Source organism: Nannospalax galili, unplaced genomic scaffold (assembly GCF_000622305.1).
Source record: "Nannospalax galili isolate Female #2095 unplaced genomic scaffold, S.galili_v1.0 scaffold10, whole genome shotgun sequence".
Lineage (NCBI taxonomy): Eukaryota > Metazoa > Chordata > Mammalia > Rodentia > Spalacidae > Nannospalax > Nannospalax galili.
Genome location: NW_008331140.1, coordinates 8663628 through 8675223, shown reverse-complemented (window position 1 = coordinate 8675223; position 11596 = coordinate 8663628). Strand labels below are relative to the sequence as shown.

The window sequence follows — 11596 nt, the reverse complement described above, 5'->3', positions numbered from 1 at the left end:
TAAATAAACCTGAGACATCTTTATGCAATAAGATCCGAATGAGATTTAACTTGTTTTCTTTTCTTTTTTCCTCTCTTCACGTTAATTTAAATAAACCAAAAGGAGATCTGAAACTCTAGTTAGACACCTCACCGCGACCCCACCACACAAATATATCCTCCACCACAAACACCCATGTCATCTCAGGGAGGGGGGGAAAGGGTTAACTAAAAGAGCCGCTGCCACTCAGAGCTAGGCAGCCAATGGAGCCTAAAGATTGATTCACTTCCTGCTTGGGTCTCACTGAAACTCCAGAGCTTCGCCAGCCTAATTTGGAAAGTGAGCTCGGCCTCCCGCGCCACCATTGGCTGTGTTCACGCCTGGCCAGTCCAAGTCGCACCATGATTGGCCTCTGCGGGTGCCGGTAACCCGCACTAGCTGCTTCGATTCCCCCCGCACTGTAGATGTCAAAGGCTGAAGCTGCTCCCTTTGCCACATTATAACTAGTAGAGGATCCTCACCGACCATGGCCACAGCTGCATCGAATCCTTACAGCATTCTCAGTTCCAGCTCCCTCGTCCATGCGGACTCTGCAAGCATGCAGCAGGGAAGTCCTTTCCGCAATCCTCAGAAACTTCTCCAAAGTGACTACTTGCAGGGAGTTCCCAGCAATGGGCATCCCCTTGGGCATCACTGGGTGACCAGTCTCAGCGACGGGGGCCCATGGTCCTCCACACTGGCCACCAGCCCCCTGGACCAGCAGGACGTGAAGCCGGGACGTGAAGATCTGCAACTGGGCGCGATCATCCATCACCGCTCGCCACACGTAGCCCATCACTCGCCGCACACTAACCACCCGAACGCCTGGGGGGCGAGCCCGGCTCCAAACCCGTCCATCACGTCAAGTGGCCAACCCCTCAACGTGTACTCTCAGCCAGGCTTCACCGTGAGCGGTATGCTGGAGCACGGGGGACTCACTCCACCGCCGACTGCTGCCTCTACACAGAGCCTGCATCCAGTGCTCCGGGAGCCTCCCGACCACGGTGAGCTGGGCGCACACCACTGCCAGGACCACTCGGATGAGGAGACGCCAACCTCTGATGAGTTGGAACAGTTCGCCAAACAATTCAAACAAAGAAGAATCAAGTTGGGTTTCACGCAGGCCGACGTGGGGCTGGCACTGGGCACACTATACGGCAACGTGTTCTCGCAGACCACCATCTGCAGGTTCGAGGCCTTGCAACTGAGCTTCAAGAACATGTGCAAGCTGAAGCCCCTGCTGAACAAGTGGCTGGAGGAGGCTGATTCGTCCACAGGAAGTCCGACCAGCATTGACAAGATCGCGGCTCAGGGCCGCAAGCGCAAGAAGCGAACCTCCATTGAGGTGAGTGTCAAGGGCGTACTGGAAACGCATTTCCTCAAGTGTCCCAAGCCTGCAGCGCAGGAGATCTCCTCGCTGGCAGACAGCCTCCAGTTGGAGAAAGAAGTGGTGCGTGTCTGGTTCTGTAATCGAAGACAAAAAGAGAAAAGAATGACTCCGCCAGGGGATCAGCAGCCACATGAGGTTTATTCCCACACGGTGAAAACAGACACGTCGTGCCACGATCTCTGACTGGTGGAAGCAAGAAGGTGGCCGCTGCACTGGGAGCAGTGCGGAGGATATCATTCTCACTCCCTTCCTTCCTTTCATCTTTTGGTTCTTTATTATGCTACCCCTCGAGCTTTCCTCTTCTTTTTTTCTTTCTTTTTTCTTTCCTTCTTTCTTTCTCTCGTCTTTCTTTCAAAGGGGTTTCTAACTTATATTAAGAAAGAAAACACACACGCACGCACACACATTCAGACTTCTCAACTCTGATACACAATTAAGCAGCCCAGGTGGGGACCTCATATTCCCTGACTCCAGGTCAATTCCCCTCCAACCTTTTCTGCTGATCAATACATATTGTTTACTCTGAGTAAGATTTGTTTGGTTGCTCCTCTCTGAGAAGGGCAAGGAGTGGGGTAACAGGGGGTGGGGGTGGGAGAGGGTGGGAAGACAGATGTGTGCCTATGAATAACCTTTCAGCGCCTTGGTTATAGCAGCTGTATTTCAGGTGAAATCTGTTTTACAATAGACTAGTTTTGCATTTTTTAAAACTTCTATAGCGTTTCTAAATGTCTGCGGTGTTTTACTACAAGCTGTACACAATATTTGTGAGATAATTTGTATCTAATCGACCACTTCACATTATTATTGCTATTATTATTATTATTCCTTCATTGAGCTGATGTTACTTTAATTGCTTAAAAAGGGGAGGGGAGGGTGGGAGGAGGAAGGAGAAAGATGCTTACCTCCCTCACTCCCACACTTTCAAATCTGTATGGAAAGGAGAGGGTACAATGGAGAAAGTTGTTGATGGTTTTATTTTTCCCCGGGGGGCGGAGTGCCTTGGATGGACTGAATAAGCAAGCTGAATGGGTTTGCAAACTAGCCGAAGTAGGAGAAGCTATTTCGCTCTTTTCTGCCTTTCTTCCTGGAACTGTGGAGTCCCAGAAGGCTTCCACAGCCTAGACCCGGGTGTCAGGGTAGGATTCAGCCTTGGCGCCTAGCGAAGAATGGGATCTGAGCGACTGGAAGGCGCATCCACCAAGGTCGTGACTGCTTGTGCATGGAGTTTCCCAAAGTCCTCGAGCAGAGCCAGGTTGACAACCTGCGTGACCCCACTTACACTCTCCTAAGTGAAAGACTTTGCCTTCACAAACGGCTTTTTGTGCAGAAGACCACAACCCAGAGACGCTGGCGACACTCTGGGCCAGCGCTTCCCAGTTCAGTTTCTCTGCAGTTGGCTGCCTGCTCTCAGGGTGAGAAACCCTCCAAAGGGGTGGTGAGGGGGGTGAGTGGACAGGCACTCTCTACTTAGCGCCGAGCGACAAAGAAATGATTGGCAAAGGTCACGGGGATTCTGGTCCAGCCCGGTACCACTTCCTCCCTCTTGTATATACCAAGGTCTGAGTGAGCTCTTGGGGAGCCTTCCGGCGTCTCTGACAAGCACAGCTGGTGGAAGCCCATGGCGAACATAGAGCAAGCTAGCGAGCGCCTGGGCGTCTGGGTTTATGCTTTTTTTTCTTTAAAATCTCTGTGTGTATGTGTTTCTGTGCGTGGGTGCGTGCGCGTGTAAACGTGTGTGTGTAGATAGCTGTGTGTATCGTATTACTGTATACAAAAAACAAAAACTATAAAAAAAATTCTCGCTAGGCTACGTAGAGATCCCAAAAATAAGCAGTTGCCGTGGCTTTATTGCTAGCTTTCTCATGTCTACAGGACAGTTTCACAGGTGCACTTCATTGTCAATGGGCACACTGCGCTGGCCCAGTGAAGCACCCAACTTCCAGCCACGGCGGGCCTGACATGACTGGGCTCTCAGCGCGCCAGGCTGATCTCTGAACTCAGTCTCCAGGCACAGCCGTGGTAGACAAAGCTTCAAACTACCTAAGGACCAGAGCGCCTTGTGCCCCTTGTTGAAGATGCCCTAGTATGGGCTGCCAGGCTTCTGGTTGCCACACTGTGTCTCTCCCAGCTGCAGGTCTAAGAGCATATATTCAAATCCTGGACCCTTTACTACTTTTCTTTGTCAAGCCTCTGGATTCTGTTGGTAGTTAGGTTTTAGCTCCGCGATTTTATTTTCCTCGTTGAGTTCATGTTTCACAAATGTTCGGGGTTTTTGTTTGATTTTTTTTTTTCTTTGCAGTTAAACGCTATGGTTCAAACCTTAGTTAACCCAAATACTTCTGCCGACTTTATAATTGTACAGTTTTGTATATTAAACGTTTTTGAAGTTATTAATTTAAAGAAGATCATTTAGTTTATTCATTTAGTAACTGATGTATAATAAACGCTATTTTCATTAAGAGTTGCTTTTTCAACTATTTTATTCAAATTGCCTATTGCAGTTGCCAACAATTATTTATTTTCAATAAATTTTGTGTTGTGTTTAAAAGTAAATTGTTTCAAAGATGAGTTGGGTGTCAAAAAGAAAACAATTCGCTGTAACATTTGATGTGAACAGTTTTAGTCAAGGGGTTTATATTGACGCAATATTTTATTGTTGTAAAAGATTTAAAAGGTTTAAATAAAACATTTTTCCAAAAAAAGGAGAAAAGCCCATGTTTTTGTTTCCTGGTCTTATTGTGTGCTGTGTTAAGTGGAGCATTTAAATAGTCACATTCTGGGTAATCAGCACATTTGCTTTGCTCCAGGTTAGAAATCATTAGACATTGTTTTTGTTCTGGATTTTATTACTCTGACTTTTGGCCTTTCCGTTCAGAAACACACACACACACACACACACACACAGACATACACACACATACACACAAACACAAATACACACACACACACACACACACACACACACGGCCTGTTCGTGCACCCAGCCCCATCTGCTCACAAAAACATACTCCTCAGTCATGTAAGGGCAGGTGGGTAAGACAATTTTATTAATGTTCTCCAAGAGCACAGTGTCTTTATGGAACTGTACCTTCTAATTTGCCCTCTGAAATTAATCCCACATCATCCTGAGACTTCCATATGTCCTAGGTGCACTCATCCTTCTTCCATCTTCCTCCTGCCAGTTGACCTATTAAGCCATCCCTCATCCTCCCCCATGAGGGATAGGTGTATGATTATATGTAAGGGTAAGTATTCTCCTTAAGGCTCTCCATGGGCCCTGAAACCCTAAGTAAACTGTTTTAATCCCTAAATTTGTGAGGAAAAAAAACAGATTACATGGGGATATTTCAGGAAATTTTTTATTTATTATACTTTTCTTCCCACTCCTATACACAATTTCACATGTACTGTTGATTTCATAAGTCTCTCCATAAAATAAGGGACTACTACCTAGAGCGGTAACTAAGGAATTATTTTCCAAATATGACACAATTCTGTTTTAAGGTTTTATATATATATATATGTCCAAATTTTTAGATGATACTTTTGAAGGAACAAACAAAATATTTAACTATAGTTTTCCAGAAGCAAAGCCTTCTTCAATTTATACTCTGATGTAGGGTTTTTTTTTTCTTAGACAAAGCAAAATTATTTAATCACTTTAAAAGGTGGTGATTATTATATATAATGTCTTGCTTTTTCCAGATTGCCTAATAATTTACAACTTCATAGAGCAACATACATTGTCAGTGTTTTCTATGAAATATGCCACATGCTGTGCATATATTCATTGGCATATCCCCCTTTATATATAATGCTGGATTTAGAAGATTTATTTTTATTTATGTCATGTGTGTGTCTGTCTGAGTGCATGTCACATGCATGTAAGTGCCAACGAAGGTCAGAAGAGGGCGTCAGATCCCCTGGATCTGGAGTTTCAGGCAATTGTAAGCCACCTAATGTAGGCACTGGGAACCACACTCAAAACCTCTGGAAAAGCAGAAAGCTCTCTTAACCTCTGATCCAACTCTCCAAACCCCATGATATTGGTTTTATCGAGGTGAATCTACAAGTACAAAGCTCATAACAATAAGTCTGTTGGTTCCATTTTGGTTCATACCAACTGCCTCTTTCTTATGAAAAATCCTGTAAAATTTTTAGTTGATTAAAATGTTTACTTTTCTTATTAAAGAGCACAGCAATTAGCATGCAATGTATCCTGAACTCTTTGGTGAAGTCATATGCAGATATTTTAAAAGGGATTTAAATAAGTGTGTAGACATAGAAATCACAATCAGTATTTTTGCTGAAATGTTACTAACATACCTTATATACAATATGTCAATATACATTATATCTATATATCCTTATATGTCAAGGTGACTTGCTTTGCTTTTTCTTTTCCTTCTTCTGAAGGGTAATCATAACTTAATGGCCTTTTATCTTCACTTCTTATTAATCTCTGTAATGAGAATTAAATTTTCATTAACAATCCCATGTTGCTGCTGCTTCTGCTTAAGCTTTCTTTGTGTTCAGGTTGGTGCTTTTCCAGCTAGCTCTCAACCAAAACTTTTGTAGAAGTAGCTTTGTCTCCGCTTTCTTTCAGAAACTCACAATTGTAGCTGTCTCTCGGGAGGAACTGATGAATTCAAAACAAACAATAATAATCATGTCTAATGCAGTGAACGCAAAAAAGTTGCATCCCTATCAACATATCAGAGTAATAGAAAATGGAGAGGTAGTGGAGTGGGATGGGATGAGAAGAGAATGAGTATTCAGGGGATACAGGTGTGTAAACAAAGTTGAGTTAGAAATTTATCACACATGCACATATCCACATCAGTTGGTTTTCTATATAGTGATGCATAAATAACAAAAAGGAAACAAAGTAGACTCTGGAATTTATTTTTCTATCAACAAAAATGGAAAAATAATATTATCCCTGGAAACGGGTTTCTTATCTTTATAAAGAAATGGGTTGGGACAACTACTGACTAAATTAGTACGTGTGTTAAGTTAGTATGCAGTATTTGTCTTTAGTAAACCCGAGCACTGTTCCTTCGAAGTATTTATCATCATTAAGATTTCCCCCTTGCTCTTTAGTTAGGCTGCCATTGTTGGTTTATTTGCTTGTACTACTAGAAGTTGAACAATTTCTCTTATTATTTAAAATATATTTTATATGAAAGGGAGACAAGACCAAAGAGAACAACAACAACGACAAAAAAAAAAAAAACTATAAAAGAAAAAAAAACTAGAGGATAAAAGTGGCTTTTGAAAGAGAAAAGTATATTATTCTCACTTCTCATCTTTGTAAAGACACATATGGAGCCTCCCAGTGCTGGAAATTATTTCAGGACTTGGTTGGTAAAATCCAAATATGTCAGCTTTTCAAAAACCAAAAAGGCCTGAAAGAAGAACAAGTAGCAGTGTTGCAGTCCTGGATAGCACTCATACTCAGGCATTCTGCAAAGCAAGGGTAGAACATTCTTTACACATGTCCTAGACAGTAGTTCTAAAATAGCAATCCTTCAACTTGCTCATTTACAAATGTTAATCCTTAAATCATTAACAAAAGTGAATATAAAATATATTTTAAATTAATCAACTCTTTAAAAAATAAAATGAAAGAAAATTTTATGAGCGCGCTACTGATAGAATATTTTCAAAACTATAAGACTATTTAAAAGAAAATCTCAAAAAACAAATCCAGTTAACTTCTGAAATCTCTGAGAAATGGGAAGAATCACATACAATGACCTAAAACAATATCCCTGTAAAAAGATATCCAGACAACCAAACCCCTGTGCATCACAATAAAAGTACACCAGTCACCAGTTCACTAAATTTTCTTTCATCAATACAAGTAGAGAACTCACTCCCACTTATACATTATCAACTCTCTGACTAGAACACTATATTCTATTTATAACACAACTCATTAGATATGAATTTTCACCTTTCCAGCTACTCAAGTTGAGCCTGTGCTATTCCTGGATACCTAATTGAAATAAAAAAAAAATTGCTCTGTCAAAATCTTGTTATATCTTCAAAATTTAAAAGTCTAGCTTCAGTCACCCTCCCCTAAATCCAAAACACTCGTGTGCATGGGTATACACACACACACACACACACACACACACACACACACACACACTAAATTAGCTACCTGCATTACTATATTCTTAGCAATGGGTGGTATCTTGGACATTCCTTAAAGGAGGGGATCATATAACCATTTTTAATATTGATTACTTCTCATTTTCCTAAATTATTTTCATATACATTTAAATTCAACTAAATATGGCTGATTCTCTCTCGTATTTATATAGCCGATCCCCTCTCCTCATTTATAGGCATAGAAAAACCTGCTATAAAATTAAGCTGTAAGCTTAAGTATTAGTATGCTCTAATAAATAATAAAAATAAATTTATTACATGTAATTTATATTTGATAAAAGTCTTACCTCTTAGGCTGCTTCAATCTGAGCACACAAGACCACACAGATAACCATAGCACCAGCAAAAATCGTTGAGTGACATCACGATTTAAAGCATGGACAATAGCCTAGCTGTAACTAGAGGCAGTAGTTTGTTAGGTTTCAAGTAGTACATAATTCCATGCTGCAGAAAGAACCATGATGATGGACGCCTTGCACAGAGTGATTTATTCCTCCTAATGTTCCATCATCTAAAGTCTACTTATCAAAATTTAGATAGTATCTATATTTAGTCAACATTAGTTTATGTTGCAAATATATTGCCACAAAAGCGTATGTAAAAAATCAGAACCAAAGGTAGAGAGGTCTGTGACATAAAATAGGAAAGGAAAAAAAGTCAGATTTGAGGGACATGTTGGCAGCAACTTTGTTCTGATGAGTATACAGTAGGCACTGTTAAGGAGCAAGGTTTGACTAGCTCTGCTCACATGTGATCAGTTCTGTCAAATGAAAGAGAGGATGAATTTTAAATTCTGTGATCTAAAATTCTGTGTCTTTGATTGAGTTGAGAATGGTTGGGAGTATAAATAAACTTTACTTTCTTTAACCACCTACATTCTCCATGTCTTTTCGTAGGAAAGAAAATCTGAAATCCTCCAGATTTTACACCCAAAGTGAAACTAGTTTTTCAATGAAGATCTTTCATCTTCCGTGAGTCCTTTCCTGACCGTGAGTCCTTTCCCAACCACGGTCCATAAAAGAGTAGCTGTTTGCTCTGTAGATGTTTCCTACTTGGTTTGCTAAGGCATATCTAAGGAATTTGGTGTAGAAGGAATAACAGGGCAAAGAGCTCATTCCCCATCTTGAAACATCTAACTTCTTGACTAAATCAGAAGTTCAACTGATTAAATTCCTTAATATGTTCTACCACTCAGCACTCTGCTCTGGCATGACAAAGATTGTTGCCTTCTGTTGAACTAGAAAATTGCATGCTTTTGTTTTCAATGAATTAAAAATACATTGGAAGAACTAGATATTTTCAAAATTCTGGGCTTCAAATTCTTTTCTCTTGTGCTTTCTCTGTACATCTTTTGGGGACTTGGTGCTACGATATTATGGAAGATATAGAGAATACATCAAAACAAAATTAAAGCAATAATCATCTTTAAATTTTATTTTATCATCTGTAGATAACCCTAAGAATTTTGGAAATGATGTGCACGCTGGACTTTGCCATGGCCAATATACAAATCACAATAAAATGATCACTTTAGTCCACACAAAATAGCCACATTGAATCTGGGCAAAAAGCTCATTAATATCAATAGGCATCCTGGGTACAATTGAAGGGTACTATATTCTATGGGTTTCTTTCATGTATGAATATGAATGTGCACAGGCTCACAATCTAGTACCACAGACTAAACACATGTGATATAGGTGAGAAAAAGTGAATGATATGATTTCACATACATATGATAATTGTTGGCTAAAATTTGCCTTTAAGACTTTTAGAGAGAAACTAGTATTTTGGCTAAATAGAAAGGAGAAATAGGCCAAAGTAGGTGTATACTTGAGACGTAATACTTTTAATCAAAATCATTATAAACATATAGAAAATGTTGTTAAAAAGTCAAATTGTAATTCAGCATATCCCGGCTGCACATATATAAACATATTTTCATTCTGCACAGTTTTCCTTAAAAGCAATAGTTGAACTTATTTTAGGCTAATACAACCATTCCAGTGCCTTTCACAGTCCCAATCATCATCATACAAACCTCAGTCTGCATTTTCTGAAAATACCAAGTAGTTCAAATGGCTGTGGATAGAATGATTTAAATGAATTATGGTAAAATAGATTTCCAAGACACAGACCATTAATAGTTTAACAGAGACTAGTTTCTTACTACTTTTAAACATTTGACAATGAAGAATGTGATAGCAAAATGGTGACTTACCTCTGGTGAAAGGAGTATAAATTACATTGTCATTACATTCTGATAGCATGCAAGCATTTAGTTCTTTGAAAAACATACAAGAAATCAACTCACCTACAATGAAATCGAGTATTTACGGTAAAATATTTGCTGTTCTAAATGTTTTGTACCTGTCCTGACCTTGTTCCATGCCTCTGGCTGTCAGAATTGTTCAGCACCCATTCAAAGCTTGGTGTCAAATTAAGAAGTGACGTGCTTGGGGAAAGATAAATAATAGCTTAAAGCCATTCTCCACCTTTTCACATACAAATATACAATTTCAAAATCCAGGAAATTTTAGTTGAATAAATATTCAGATTTTATATACAAGTTTGTACACTAAAAATAGCAAAAGGATTCAATTTAACAAACATATATTGAGTGTCTGCTATGCCCATGGCATTCTTTAAGTGGCGTGTGAAGAATGTGGAATAAAGGAGATTACTTTAAAAACAACATTCCCTTGGGTAAGACAGGAAGACAATAGCAATATTTGCAATTAACTGTTAATTAAGTGGGTGCTAGAAATATGTACTATTTTCACTGTGGATGCGCCAACTCAATATTTTATTGCTGTAGTACAATATGCATTCATACTTAAACATAGAATTTCTTTGTGCTATTTTAATAATTCTATACATCGTTGTTGGCATACTTGCTATTGTTAGTTAACTAAACATTAAGTTGGTATTTGCAAGTCTGTGTAACAGAATTTCAACCCTGATGAGCTTGATTTTTTCCTGTAGAAAAGTCTAAGGAGAAAAATTATCTGAGCATAAGTGCAATGCTAGCTCTAAAGGGTCTCTTCCTGTTCTTCCTCTCTCCATTGGAGAAATGACAGGTAACCTGAGAAATGTGAAATGTTTCCCTCCCCTTATTTTCAGCTACTACAAGATTAGAGGATTAGTCTGTCTAACAGCTCTGTAACTAGTAACTTATGCTTGAGTTAAGAAGCCAGGAAAGCCTCAACAGCAGGTGCTGGAAATCAGACTCCAGAAGAAGGAGATTCTGTGGTATGCTTCCACGCACAGTATGGATTTCATTGCAGGAGATTTATGGACTAGTAAAAACACTAGGCATAGAAAGGTATGAAAAATACATTTCCAGACCAGAAGTTCCTGTTGGAAAACTTACGAATTTTGTGATGTAAAACAAGAAAAGGAAAACCAAAGCTTCATGAGCATGGATTGAGCTCTTTGTAATTAAATTTTTCTCAGCTAAAAAGCTAGCTTCATCCCAGCACTCGGGAGGGAGAGGTAGGCAGATCTCTGTTAGTTCAAGGCCAGCCTCGTCTACATAGTGAGTTCCAGGACAGCTGGGGCTACAGGGAGACCCTGTCTCAAAAAGACCAAAAAAACAAAAAGCCAGCTTCATTGAAATTTTTGAGTTTGCTGTCTATTGACAAGTAATGGATTAATTCATTCCTATGAATGCAGCAACCTGTGGGGAAATGGCATTGATGTTTAAAGTGTGACTATTTAGTTGACTTGTTAGGATGATTTTCAGAGCTTTAAGAAACCTAAATCTCTAATAAAAACTCATTAAGCAGGGAATGCAGTCTGTCTTATTTCCCCCCTTTTTTTGAAATGTATTCAACAAAGCAAGGCTTGCAGCACTATTTCAAAAATTTCCAATTACTTGGGGGAAAATATGGTCAGTGTGAAATATGTCCCCTAACACTGTTAAAGGAACTAATCAGGGGAAAAAGAAAATCTTTCTCAATTGTCCTGCATTCACACTCTGAAGTTACAACACAAAGTAATGAGATG

General features: G+C 39.7%; 1 protein-coding gene across 1 annotated transcript; it reads left to right on the top strand.

Moving 5' to 3' along the window:
• The first annotated feature begins 436 nt into the window (after nucleotides 1–436).
• Pou3f4 (POU class 3 homeobox 4) lies at nucleotides 437–1843 on the top strand. The gene has a single exon (XM_008822611.2). It carries the CDS (start codon nucleotides 506–508, stop codon nucleotides 1589–1591), a length of 1086 nt encoding a protein of 361 aa, XP_008820833.1. The 5' UTR covers nucleotides 437–505; the 3' UTR covers nucleotides 1592–1843.
• Nucleotides 1844–11596: the final 9753 nt, after the last annotated feature.

Coding starts and splice junctions, on each gene's coding strand:
- Pou3f4 (XM_008822611.2), top strand. CDS start 506: ATGGCCACAGCTGCATCGAATCCTTACAGCATTCTCAGTTCCAGCTCC.